This window comes from Sceloporus undulatus, chromosome 3 (assembly GCF_019175285.1).
Source record: "Sceloporus undulatus isolate JIND9_A2432 ecotype Alabama chromosome 3, SceUnd_v1.1, whole genome shotgun sequence".
Classification (NCBI taxonomy): Eukaryota; Metazoa; Chordata; class Lepidosauria; order Squamata; family Phrynosomatidae; genus Sceloporus; species Sceloporus undulatus.
In genome coordinates, this window is record NC_056524.1 from 77499804 (window position 1) to 77514500 (window position 14697).

A 14697-nucleotide genomic window follows, 5' to 3' on the forward strand; every position below is an offset into this window, starting at 1 on the left:
AAGATGAGGATAATTCTTTGTCACAGGAGAGGAGGATCATTTTTGTAGAGATTCAGAACAGAAAGCTGGAAAACTTTTTGAGAGGTCTCTTGAAGCTTTAGCTTTGGTAGTTAGTGCAGGAACATCAGTATGCATGGCAGGGGGTTGGACTGGATGGCCCTTGTGGTCTCTTCCAACTCTATGATTCTATGATTGTTCCTTGCTAGAGCTGTTGTCGTCCAAAACATTTTGAATCGTCTTGGTTGTTTGTACCTGATGTTACTCAAGATTCTGTTTCACTTCTATCCTGTTTTGTAACAGCATCCACTGTGGTTCTCAGATCTTTATGAGCTAAACACCTGGACAAAACACCAGGGCTAATCTGATTATAGCACACCTAAAGGGTAGTCTCTTCTTTACGGATGATACCTTGCAAAAATATTAGTAGAAACAAAGGATAAAAAGACAACCATGTCAGTGGCAATTAAAAAGGAAGGCAAAGAAAACAAGCACTTTGACTTGCTTTCCTCTTTGTTTTGTTCATCAAAAGGATTTGGAATATCAAGAAATTTAAGATCATTTAATCCAAAATAGATCCAGGTTCCATTATAGACAATGCAATTTACCTTCAGTTAGAAGGGGTCCCAGTCAATCTTTAAGGCATGGCATGTAACAATATTGATAGTGAGACTCCATCTGTGGGACGTGGGCCTGTATTGTTTGCTTGTGTCTGGAGCACAAAAACAACAAATTAGTGGGTATTTCAGGTTTTCACTGATGTGTATATGATTTAAAATAGTCAGGCACCAACCAAAACATTTCTTTCCCCCTCAGTCTCCAAGTCAAAAGTGAAGAAAAGTATAGTGGAGCAAGCAGTACAGCCCCTTCTGCTCATCTAATCCATTGACATATTGGCCTCTCCAGAACTATTCTTTGTAGTCTATTCAGTCTTTTTTTATTGTTTATGAACATGCATGAGGTTTTTATTCCATTCTAGATCTTTATTTCCTGAATGCTTTTGTTCTATCTTCATATGGAAACCCTTCATGACGTTCAAATGGCTCTCCACCGGAATGACAGTTTAGCTTCAACACATTTAACAGATGCTTATCTTTTAGCTCCACTTTCTAACATCTCCAAACTTCTGAAGGTCCCTGAGATGCACCTATTAATAATAGGCATTTACAGTGCAGAGTTCTTTCATTTGTCCTTGCCTCAGTTCCCATGGTCTGTTCCAAGATTTTATAGCAGTACTGGTACACTTCAGGGGATTCATTTTTATTATTTTTTTTACTTTTTCTTTTTGGCTGGACCAGATTTGGGATTTTGGAGATTATCACAACGGGGAAAAAGGGGATGGAAAAGGCAAAATGCCGTGATAATTGCACAGTCGCACAAAAGAGTTTCAGATGACAATGTGCTCAATCGAGGCTTCTCCCAGGAATAACCAGCAATGCTCAAGCAACAAACCATTCATTGGGAATTCCTGTGAATGGCTTCTCATTAGTGTGATTGAAGTGCGATTGGGGAAGCAATCTTTAAAATTTAAATGGGCTGCAGGAAGCAACCAGGGATCTTTAGACTAAAGTGACTGTTCACTTTTACTTTTAAATGCCTCTTTTGTTGCAGTGTTACAATTTGTTACAATGTCCCTTTTATTTACAGTCTTTCCTCTTATATATTTTCTGCCACTGCCTTGATTTCTCCCCTTCCCTTCTATTTGACTGGGGGCAATGAAGGTGGGGGGAGGAATGGAAGGGGAGATTTGTTAAAGCAAAAGCAAAAGATGATTTTTGTGAAGCTGATTTTTGAGACGCAGCATGTTTACAACACGTTTATCACAGTTAGAAAGGAACGGTAATAAACAAGCAACCTGAGATCTTTAAACTTCAAAGGGACTGCAGGAAGCAAACCAGGATTAAATGGATTGCAGGAGGCAAGGCTGCATATGCAAAATCATCAGTGTACTAATGATTCATTCATGAGTATGCACGAAAAGCAATTGTGCTATTCTTTGGCTTTTAAGTTTCAGAATCGTGCAAAAGTGAGAGTGTGTGAAACTATTGAGCGCTATAGCACTGCTGTTCCTTTTTCTTTTCATTTGAGTACTTTTTGCTGAATTGGCCTTGGTGTGATAATCTCCTGTGTCTCAACACCTTAAGGAGGCAGGCTGTAGCTCTTTTGTTGATTTTGTGTACCAGAAAAGCTTCCTTCGCCTTCTATCAGCATATCACGTGTTTTCTATGAAGGGCTTTCTTTTGAATCCTGTGACAGCATTGACTTCCTTCTTGGAATCTTTTAAGCTTATAAATACTTTCTTCTCAAATTTTTGACATTTAAGATTTTAGAGACAATAACCTCTGCTAGAAGATTATCTGAGAGATTGGCTTCTTAGGTGCAATCTTTGGATTTTCTTCAAAGACCATTTGATGCTGAGGTCAGACTTGTTGTTTTTTCTTAAAGTCTTTTCTCCTTTTCACTTCTCTCATAGTAGTTTGATTTTCTTTTGTCCTATTCCTGTCTTGCACAGAAGGACTTGAGAGTTTGGACATTCAGATGCTGTCCTTGTTTCAGTTTCTTTAGATAAGCTGTTGTCAAAATCTGTATTGGCACATACATAATGTATGTATATGAAAAATTATAAACAAAATTAATTAAAGGAAACAACTAAATAAAATCTGCATCGGCACAATGAATTAGTGTCTGAATTTTGATGGCATGGGGTAGGTGAAAATTACAAGGGCACTCAGCATTAACATTTGGCTGGATTTACAGTGACTTTTTCAACTAATGCCATTTTGCATTCGGTCTGTCGGGATCTGGTCTGGAGTACCCTAGCCATCTTTCTCAGTTGTTACAGATTAGACAAGTTGAAGTCAGCAGAGACAGTTTTTGGAAGAAAGGTGTAATTACTGAGTGCATAGGAACCATCTCAGCTATAAGGTTTCTGGGATTGGACACATCCAATCTGTGTAGATTGGTCTTTTGCATTAATCAGAGAATGGAATATTGGTCACTTGCCATTAATGTCTGTTCTTGTAAGATAGAGAGGAGCAATCCACATTTGCCCATGAAGGTGATTGCTGGAGAATTTTTACATTTGATCTGACATTGCTGTGTTTTTCTTTCATTGTACATTCTCAATAAGTTGTAGGCATCTTGTTCTTATGTCCTGCCATTAAAGAACCAGAAACCAAGGTCTAAGGTGACTTTAGGGGGGGGAAATCTGCTAGGTCATGTGACTCCTGTCTTTCTCTGAGGGGTATTTAGGAAAATCCATGCTGTGTGGGTTTGTCTTCTGAACATTCACAATAAGTGAGCAGTATTTTATTCTTTTTTTACACCTGTGCTGACTACCCTTTACTATATTTATTAGTACTTATTAAGATAATACCTCTAGTATAACTTGTTTATGGTGTACTGGTCATTATTCTTTTCCTTATGTTGTTCCTTGTTAAGCTTCACATCAAACGTTGCTTACAAAGTTGAGTGCTTCTGTTTGTATTTCTTCTTCTCCCTCCAGTCCTATTCAGCTTATCTTCTACCACCCTCATTTCCCAATTATGTTTTCTTCATTGCTTTCCCACATCTCTGAATTTTTCTCTCTCTCTATATATATATATTGTGCTGTAGATTTCTTTCACCAGAGTCCACCTTTTTAGAATGCTTTTACTGAACATCTAAGCAGCACTGTCTACCATTCCTACAGCCATCTGAATTTTTGTCGTCTTATTCCTATTACTTCTGAGTAATCATTGTCTTCAATATTAGCTTCTCCTTACTATAATTGTAAGGGTCCATATTTGTATATATTGTATATGACAGTCAGCAGCCTGTGAGGCTGAACAGTGGGATTAAAATGTATAACGTTATTTGCTTACATATTGTAAATGGTTAAACTACATGGTAGGTTTTCACTTCTTAAAATAAAAGCCATTATTTGAAAGATAGGAATTACACATCTGATGATTTAAAGAAACAACAGAAAAAGCATGATATCACTTTTAAAAATGTCAGTAATCTGTTAATGCCTTCCATTTCCTTGCCTGAAGTATCTTAATGAATTTCTGTGTTTTTGTTTTTAGGATGTGATATTTTCATTTGTCCCACATCACGTAGGACCCTTTTCAGTAAAGCAGGTGGTAGATATCATTGGTCCAGTGGTAATGAAAGACAACTTGTTCACTCTGAAAATGCAGCCTTTTCATCAGATACAATTATCCTTTTTTGGTCATTGCAAGTCTATAGCTAATAAAGTTGTACTCAAAACCAACCCTGGTAAGTTATTGAGAAAAAGAAACGTTTAATGTCTCTGAAACAATATTTTTATCTTTTTGGGGAGAAATTGCAGATATAAGCTTGTACTCACCATAAAAATTAATTGGGGCCCTTGAGTAAGTGACTGAGATATCAGTACCACTTGAGAGAAAGGTCCAAAACACACTGCAGAAATATTCCAGTTTGAAACCACTTTAACTGCCTTGGCTCAGTGCTAGGGAATCCTGGGAACTGTAGTTTATTGTGGCAGAGAAGGCTAAATGTCTCACAAAACTACAGTTCCAAGAATTCCCAAGCATTGAGCCAGGGCAGTCAAAGCGGCCTCAAACTAGATTATTTCTGCAGTGCGTTTTGGACTTATTTTTCAATGTTCAGTTGAACTGTTTGAGAAACTAGTCCCCCTGACTGTCCATCCACTTGTCTGTTTCCAAGGAAAATGTTTATCTTGGATGTCAGAAAATGGTAGAAAGTGGTAGGTTCACTAGCTGTTTGGAGATACAAGGGGCCTACATATTATGCATCTCAGCATTAGTCTCAGCATTTGACTCACCTCAACAATAGAATGAATGGAGTTACTCTAACTGAAACTAACCAACAGGATTCCAGCTGAAGTTGGTTTTCCAGCAAACATTAACTTGTCTTTTCATGGTTTCATGATAGAGTATACAACAGTAACTGGGACAAATATATAATTGTGATGTTTTCACTTATTTAACAGTTTCTCTAAGTCAAAAGTGGTAAAGCTGTGGTCCTCTAGATGTTGTTGCTCTGCAGTTTTCAGCATTACTGGAGCTGTTTGAGTTTTAGCATGACAACATGTGGAGGGCTGCATAACCCCTACTTGGGTCTCAGTTATCCTTTATAGCTTAGAATGCAATCCATGCTGAAAAGAGCGTGATTATTATTTTTTGTTCAAAAAGTAAAATTTGGTCCAGTGTTCAGAGAGATGCACGTACATATTCCATACAAATACACACTATATTTATTTATTTCTCATTTTTTAATATTATTTTTTTTCTGATCCACTTTTTAAAAGAAAAGAGCACCCAAACTTTGATTGGAACATCTGAGTTCAAAAAGGAATTTTGCAATTAATGTTACAGTTTTACAGATAAGTCAAGTGACTGAGGCAGCATACTGATTTCCTGTTAGAAAAGTTTTAATGTTTAATTGCCAAATGGTATCTTGAATTTGGATGTGGATGCTCTTAAAAAATAATTTTGTAGTTATGGTGAATTAATTTAAGAAGAAAAAGCTTTTGTATACACAGAATGCTTTTTTGGATCTCAGTTAATCTAAACCAGGTAGAGCACTGTACTGTACTCAGTATTGGTAAAGCAATTTAATTAGAACTTGGTTTTTTTAAAGTATTTTTTACATGATGTGATTAAGGTCTTACTTCCATAGTTCATTTTTGCTGTTGAGATCATGTGTATTTTGTTGTTGTTTGTTGTTATATGACTTTAAGTCATTTCTGAATTATGACAACCCTAAGGCGACCCTATCACAGGGGTTTCTTGGTAGAATTTATTCAGAGGAAGTTTACCAGTGCTTTCCTCTGAGGCTGAGAGTCATGGCTGAGTGGGTTTCTATGGCTGAGGGGGGGGATTTGAACCCTGGTCTCTCAGTGTTCAACACATACATCTAGTCCAACAACAAACACTTATTGTTGCTTATATTTGCTTGGAACTAGAATTAAGCCCTTGAGATTGAATAGATTGTGGTAGGAAAACAGATTGTACAGTGTAATATATTTGCACTTGGCCAACCACATTTGCTGATTTCCCTTTCAAGATTTGATGCGTCACAGAGTTGATTAATATGTTCTCTCTAGGAATCTCTAGGTCCTCTAGTGCAATTTGAGGTAAAGAAATAGCATTTGTTCTCTGAGGTAAAGAAATAGTATTTATTATTTTTATTTCTCTTTATTTCTATTCACGTTTTTTTCACTTTTGTTGGGAGGAAGCTGTGTGCTAACCCTGCAAAGTTGGGGGCCCGACTGTAGTTTGGTATGCCTAATATTAGCTCTGAGACTTTGAATATTTTTGTCTGGAATTTGAGCTGTGTAGATTCAATATAATTAGTATCTGCTCTATCCTCAACATTTAGAGCACATTTTGGAAAAGTGAAGGTCTTACTGCTTTAGCACATATAAGTCGAGGGCAAGTTTTGGGTCCAAAAAGATGGATTTTGATATGACCTGTGGATAAGTCAAGAGTAAGACTTAGGGTCATATAACAAAGGATCTGAAGGATGAAGCAAAGGAAGACAGTGTCAAAGAACATAAATTGCAGGAGGCAATTTAAGTGTGAACTGTTTGTGTTCACACTTAAGGATGGATGGATGAAAGAGGGGTCAGTGCTTCCAGATTACATTTCACCAGTTGATGGTTTCTATTTTAATAAGAGTTAAGGTACTGTACTTACATTGACCCGTGGATAAGTCAACTCAGATTTTTTGAGCCAATTTTTTGGCTAAAATTTCTAGACTTTTACATGAATATATAAAGTAATTTATATTTAAAACAGTTTAATGAAATAATTAAAACTTGGTTATGTTACATCCACAAGTAGTTTGGGGCCCTATTTGGGAGGTTAAAATGGGATAAAATTTATAATACAGACAAAATACAACAAGTTTTGTAGCAATAATAGCTACATTTACTTTAATCTAGTTTTCCTGTGCATTTTGGTTGCCCAGGTGTTTTTTAGATTTTGTTTCATATACTCCATTCTTGGTGTTTTTTATCTTTGTTTTTGTTTCATTTGGTCTCCTATATAAATTTTTGAAGACTGGATCCATTTTGATATATTCTCATGTTTTTTGAAGCCAGTGTGCTATAGCAGTTTCAACATTGGACTGTGACTCTGAAGACCAGGGTTTGAATCTCTGCTCAGCCATGGACATTCACTCGGGATCTTGGGCAAGTCACACACTCTCAGCCCAAAGAAAGGCAAAGGCAAAACCCTTCTGAACAAATTTGACCAAGAAACCCCTGTGATAAGTTCACCTTAGGGACACCGCAAGTAGGAAATAACTTGAAGGCACATAATAACACCTTTTTTGAGGAATATTCTTTCTTGGCCTGTAAAATATCTATATAACTAGCATTAGAATTTGATTTATCCTTCTTATTAAAAATAATGTTGTAATTAAGGATCAAGTATTGTATAATCTGAAGGAATAAATGATAACAACAGTAATGTGTTTTTCCCCCTTTTAAAACCTAACCAAGGTTTAAAGCCATTGATTTCCAATGCAACAGGAGTGTTTATAGCTAACAAGGTGGATCAACACAGTGATATCACACCAGTAGCACTACTTAAATCGAATCGGACCCAAATTCATGCTCACCAAATCAGTAGAAACATGAGCAACACAATAATTGCTCTCCCTAATGATCGTGCAGCCAGCATAAGACCTGCTGAGTTACATAAGGATTACAGGTAGTAATATAAGTATAACTTGTAGCTGTAAATTGTCTATAATGTTAAATATCTTAATTGATCCATGTCAGTGTTTTGTCTAACCTGGGCGGGGAGAGTGGTACAAAAATCTGTTCATATAGGAAAAACAGTAAAGTCTTCTATGTTCAGTGCATACTTAAATAATCCATTAATTAATGAAATTGCTTTTCATTTTACATATTTAGGACTATTTTCACAAAGGTCCCCAGATACAATTATGTGGATCCAGAATTTTCTTACACAGTATATGAAGAACTGGAAAATCAAGCAAATAAGGATTACTATGCACATTATATCAAAAGTTTAAGACAGCGTCGTTTCCATAAAAAAGCTGCTCGGTAAATGTTTCTTCCATTTAAACTATCTAAATTCTATAACTCTAGAACACTCTGCAAATTCATATTTTTGTAGTTTCATCCCCCATTTTAAACTTCTAAAAAGATCTACACATTGTAATTTGTCCAATATATTTGAAACATAGCTTAAAAATGGTTCTTATCACACTACACTGTTATGCCAGTTACACCATTCAAAAACTGCTTCAGCTGTACTTGCCACGCTAGCTGACTGTTATGCTGTGTAACATACCCTTGCTACACTTGCACTGTAACAATGTGATTTGGATAGTTTTTTTTTTCATATGCACCAGTGCTCTGATCACCATCTCATTGGCGTCACCTTGTGCTTTGTGATTGATTTGCTTATATATATATATCCATAATAACACTGTTATGGTGTGATGTCATTATGGCACATCCAGTACTGCCCAAATCTCTCATTGTGAGAGGTGCCACAGGAAGAGAAACAGACTACACCCCACCTCCATTTTTGATATCTCCTCCTGTGAAAAACAAAAGTGCTCATCATGCTAATCAATTGCTTCAGGTTGTTTGGTTCAAAAAACTCTTTACTTGTACTCATTAAGTCTTAATAATGCTATTACAGCATGGTGGCATAGTTTTGTTATGCTATTATTTTAATTATATTATATATATGTATTAAAAGTAATGCTGTGCTGGTAACACTGGTGTATGGTACTACAGAAAAGCTGTGGATAAATCTTTGGAAAATACACCCATGCATCTATAAAGCTTAATTGGTCAGGATTGCAGATGTTATTGCACTATAGGAGCGAACTATGTACATTAAAAATCTGAAAAGATCTTGAAGCGTGTAGACCACAGAAACCACAGCTATTCTCTTGGGAGGTCGCTCAGGGACTAGAAGTTTGAGGTTTGCCTGTTGAAAATTTCCTTGGGCATCCCCAAGGAAGACAACCTGACCACATCCACACTGCACCCACTAATTGATCATCCTCACAATGAAGTAGAAAGAGACATTATATTCAAACTGGTTATGGAATCATATCAAGAAAAAGAGTCAATAACGGATTATTTTCAGTATAAGAAAAATAATCACATTTCCCAATCACTGTATAGCACAATAGCATTGGGAGAACCATGATGTATCATAAGGGTCAGCCAAAAGCGAGACCAAACTACTGCTATGATGGTATAATGGTGTGGTGTGATAAAGATCATAGAGAGTAATTTTAAATAGCTGAGTGGGGTTGAGAACAAGGAAGCCTAAATAGATGACATTCAGAGTTTCAAATATTACTGGAATGTGTGTAGTATGTGTTCAGTGAAGTTATGAACTGTGAGAATAAGTGCTTACTAATTCATTTGACATATGTATTCAGGCTCCTGGATGACCCACACATCATCTTGGATGACCCACACAGCTATTTCCTCATACTATTCACAAGGAGGCAAGAAATCCTTTGGCCCAAGGAGATTATCACACTAGCGAGATTCTGTGGGAAAATGGCAGTTAAACTAGATTTTAACCAAAGAAAACCTGGAAATGCCCAAAGTTTATCACACGACGTCGCAGTTAATGTGAAATAACGCAAAGTTAATCTGAATGCAAAGCAGAGAAAACTGGCAGTACAAAAGCTGCCGGTTTTCTCTGCTTTGCATTTGGATTAACTTTGCATTATTTCACTTGAGCAGTCTCTGGTGTGATAAACTCCCCGAATAATTGCGTTTAACTCCTATTTTCCTGCGGGATCTCCCCTAGTGTGATAAAGGCCCAAGACTATATAAGGATTTTAAGCAGGAATGCCTGAGAGTTTTTAGATGTGTGTGTGTATGCATGTTAATAGGTCTTCAGGAGAGGGAAGTGTCCTAAGTTAGGAACAGTCTCAGTCAAGCTATGTGCTCTTATGATAAGCATGTGATGTACATGCTTTCCACATCGCAGTGTACCTACTGAAAGTTGCTTCTGGAATATATATGTCATGAATCATTGAAGAACTGAAAATTGGGCACCTGTGATTATTTTCAATGTAGGTTTAGCAAAACGTTCATTTTGAGAGCTTTTCCCCACCTTTCATTAAAATATCTTCTTGAAATGCTAATCAAAACATCTGTCAGACATTTTACTGAATTAGATTTGTTAGCTTCATAACTGAGTGCCACTTTTCTTTGTATACTCCCTCTGGGTAGGATCTTTAAAATACTTAATAATCCTGTGGACATAGGGTTAAATCCAGCATCTGGATTAAAGTCTCCAAAGGTAAAAGATTTACCACAAGAGAAATTGGATGAAAATATGACTTGTGTAAGTGGAAGTAACTTGTTGACCAGTCAACAGCTACTGGAAACTAAAGCTAAATCAGTAGAAAAAGAGGTAAGTTAAATACACTTGGATATGACCTGTTTATAGTTGATGAAAATATAATGGGCTTCTACTTTCATATCAGGTGCTGTAGGCTATATTTCAGAGGAAGGAACTGGCAAAACCACCACTTGCCTAAGTATTCCTTGCCTAAGAAAACCCTCTGAAATTCATGGGGTCCCCATGAGTCAACAGGCAACTTGAATGCATGTGTGCGTGCACACACACACTATAATTCACTCCTGTTATTCCCATACCTGAAGACTAATAATTTATTCATGTATATATTTGTTTCATTTGTATGCCACCTGTCTCCCAGAAGGGATCCAAGGCGGCTCACAGATAAAAACTTTAAAAATAAATAAAATACATACTATAAAATTTAAAACAATTAAAATAATCTAAAAACAGTATAAAATTACATTAAAATATACAAAAGTTAAAACACACCTACACCTTAAAACTACCCTTATATGATGAACCTTGGGATTTACTTACAAAAAGTGAGGATAAAATTGGGGCTTTAGTGTTAATTTGCATCAACCTGCAGGGTCTTTTTTTTCTGAACACCTCTGCATATGACAGTTGAGTTTTGTTTGTTTGTTGATTAAATGTTTAGTTGTTGCTTTTTTGATGTGAGGTTCAAGGTTGTGTGCAGGGTTTCACTTGCAAAAATATCTTCCTTTGAGCCTTGATTACACCATTTGTTTCTAAACAGAAGAGACACACAAAATAAAAGGACAGAGAGAGGAAACTAGCACATGGCAGAGTTACACAGAATTTTAATACTGGGAAATTTTTCCCTTTGGCAAAATCTACAGTTAACAAGGATGGTGCTGAAAAAGTTACTTTCTCCCTCTCTCTTTATTTGTTTGCTGAGCTTCAATGGTGAATCTATAAGTTGTATACGATGTTTACACATTTGAACAAAGACTCCTTCAAATGACTCCTGGTATCTGGTTATTGTTTTGGATGTTTTTGTAGGTTAGTGAAGGGCTAAATCCAGTACCCTCTTCTCAACAAGAGATTGAAGACTGTAGTTTAATTCTGACATCAAAGCAGCTTCATCAGATATTTATTGGTAAGATTATGATCTGCTGATTTGACTTCTCCTACCTTAAAACATTTGATTTTGCTGACACAAAAAGCATGCATTGGTTTAAATTAAAAGTAACAATAAGGTTCCTACTTTTTGTGATGGACAGAGAGATGTGATATGAATCTAGAGTTTTGTATCAAAAATGTTCTGTCACATCCAGAATCCTGCTGGCTTGCTTGACGTTGAAGGCATTTATTTTCTAAGTCTTTTCCCTGTCAGAACATTGCTTTTAAAAAATTATTTCCAATTGAAAACAATAAGAAAGAAAATACCTGCATCAGCCTGGAGCTGGCATAGGTTGAGCCTTAATCCAGGGCCAAATCAGGTGCTTAAGAGGCCAAGTTATCCCTGTGCAGTGATCACTGACTGGCTAAAATCTCAAATGGGTTTGGGTTACTGTTTTTCTTTACCTACATGGCCTTGAAACCATATGGAAAACTTATTTAACCATGTACCATACATACACTCACTAAAATAAAAGTCCTTTGCTCTCTGATGTTCGCTCTGCCACATATGGTCTATTTAGGTTCATTTATTGCTTGAGTGCTACATGATGCTACATGGAGTAGGCAAAGGCTTTTTCCTCATGGCCAGTTTGGCCCTTGTTGAGGTATCCCAGAGAGCAAGTGATGAAAGAGAAGAGAAATTACACTGTGAATTGGGGTTTCTAATCAAAAAGTCAAACAATTGATTTTTCATTGGTCAGTATCATCATTTTCCTTCTCGCCTTGTTCTTTCTACTGGCCAATCACAAATCTCTGTCCCTCTCAGTTTGGGAAGGAAAAGGAATAATATGCACTTACTGTGGTTTGTCAGTTAATGCAAAAGTAAATTAGTGCTATATATTTTTCTTAATTTACAAATTAGTTTTTTTTCTCTTTTTGCTCCTTTCTGGTTCTACCAGGGCCCTCCACCATTGATTTTGGAGAGGTTTGTGTCCATTCTTCTTCTACCAGGAAACTGCATATCATAAATAATCTGTCTGTGCACGTCTGGATACAAGTAAAAATTAAAAGTGAAGAATTGCAGCAGACCAGCCCTTTGTCTCATGTTGTGCCACCTTATACGAAGACTCATATTCCAGTTGTGTTTGAGAATGACGAACTAGGAAACTTTCAAAAGTAACACTTCTCATTTGTTACTTGATATAGATATTAATGTAGTTGATAGAAAATAAATATTTGAGTAAAGCATGGTAGGTCAGAGGAACACTTAAGCCTCTTGTTGCAGAACAATAGTAAAAACATGTTGAAAATAACACATTCCATTGCAGACTGACTCTGGACATACCTTTAATATGTTGCTGAACAGATTTTACCCTGATTAGTTTTGCCTTAAAAAGTCTATTGTCAGCTGCTTTGGGTGCTAGGTTTATTCAAGAGGTGGAATGTGCAAAATTTCTCTGTAAATTAATTATGCGGATATATGTTGTCCTGACCAAGGGTGCATCTACACTATAGAAATAATGCAGTTTGACACCACAGCTTCCATGGCTCCATCCTACAGAATCCTGAGATTTATAGATTTGAGAGGCATCAGCAGAGGAGGCTAAAGACCTTGTAAAGGATTCTAGAAGATGGCTCTACAGCACTTAAAGTGATGTAAAATGACATTATTTCTACAGTGTAGATGTACTCCAAATGAGATTTAAAGAAGAGTTTTTAAAGGAATTCCAGGAACCAAGTCTGTAACTGACTTCAGTTGAACTAAAACTTGCTATTTAGGCAACATAACTATGCATTTGCAGCTGTCAGTGCAGTTGGGTGGAAAGATGGTGATGTATCATATATGAGTTTGATAGCCGGTGGCCAATTCCAGTCAAATTTTTGAAAACTTGGGGAAATGGGGAGGATGAAATGAATAAAATTTGGTTCCTGACCTCATGATAGTTGCCCATCCCCTGTATGTGTTGCCTATTTTTTAAATACTAGATCAATCTAGTAACACCCAGGAAAAAGAGAGCACTGTATTTTTCAAAGCTCAGTGTTTCAAGACAGAAAAAGAAGTCCTGGCCATGCTAACATCCACAGTATTTCACATAGATTTGAAAAGATTTTTTATTTTACATTTTAATAATTGCATAGATGATATTGAAATGAATCCTGTCATGAAGATAATACTTTCTGTATTACAGATCTTTCACATATACAATAAATCAGCATCATACTGGACATGTATTAGTGGTAGCAAAAATAGTACCGATTGCCTTGGAGCTATCTACAAGAGAAGTGACTTTACACCCTGCCTTCAGCTTCTTAGAAGAAAGTGGGTTCAGAACAACAATCACACTATACAACTATAAAAACCACCCTGCAGAATTTACCTGGAAGCCTATGATCACAGAAGAAGGAACAGCATTTTCCATATGCCCAGAGAAAGGTAAAGTACACTAAGGGAAGGAAAACTAGGTTGATCCATGAGGGAAAAAGCCCAGATTGGGCAATTCTCTTTATTAGGAACAAAGATAATGACACAAAAGAGTGTGCAAACTTTTGATTTCCCTCAAACTCTTTATCAGTTTGTGCAGTACCAGAAACAGGGTTTGGGGTATGTGTGTGGAAAAACCAAAAATTCAATCAGCTGTGTGGCTGTGGACTAGACCATCTCAAAATGGAGACTTGAGAATGAGAAGGCATTCCTCTAGTCTAAGAACATCATTTCAAGGACCATAGAATGAACAGAAATCCCTTTCTAAACTGTTGGCTGGTTTCTGTGAAGGCTACATTGCAGTCAGAACTCTGTCCTCAAGGATGAGAAAAGAGACATATGGTGGTGTGTGGAGATGGAGGGGAATGTAGCTGTTTTCAACCTCCAACCATGCTCTCAAGCACAGAGGAAAATTTAGATTAGCTCTGATGGTGTAAATGAATTCCATCACACTGCCTGATATGATGACATGTATTTCTTATTTCTACTCTGTTTATTTCTACTCTGGGTATTCTACACCTCAAAAATAAAATCCTTAATATGGAGCGGGTGGAGCGGTGGCAATTGTAATCAGCACTGCAACATGCAGGGAGATCCAAATCTCTCCTTCCTAGTCACAATTGCTGCAAAAATCACATAACCTTACATGGCAAATAGCCATGGATCTTTTTTTTAAAGGATTAGCAAAAAGTTATGAAATAAGGATTTAAAATAAGTTTTTCACTTTTTGTACTCTACAATATTTATGAAGTTAGCAGCAATAAT

At 36.6% G+C, this 14697-nt stretch overlaps 1 protein-coding gene across 1 annotated transcript in view; it reads left to right on the top strand.

Moving 5' to 3' along the window:
- Positions 1-14697, top strand: part of CFAP47 (cilia and flagella associated protein 47) — a 350299-nt gene that overhangs the window by 23254 nt on the left and 312348 nt on the right. Inside the window, exons 9-15 of the mRNA XM_042458393.1 lie at positions 4065-4257; positions 7493-7703; positions 7910-8062; positions 10235-10418; positions 11391-11487; positions 12410-12626; positions 13640-13884. Of these exons, the coding sequence (XP_042314327.1) occupies positions 4065-4257; positions 7493-7703; positions 7910-8062; positions 10235-10418; positions 11391-11487; positions 12410-12626; positions 13640-13884 (1300 nt within the window). The remainder of the gene's footprint in view (positions 1-4064; positions 4258-7492; positions 7704-7909; positions 8063-10234; positions 10419-11390; positions 11488-12409; positions 12627-13639; positions 13885-14697) is intronic.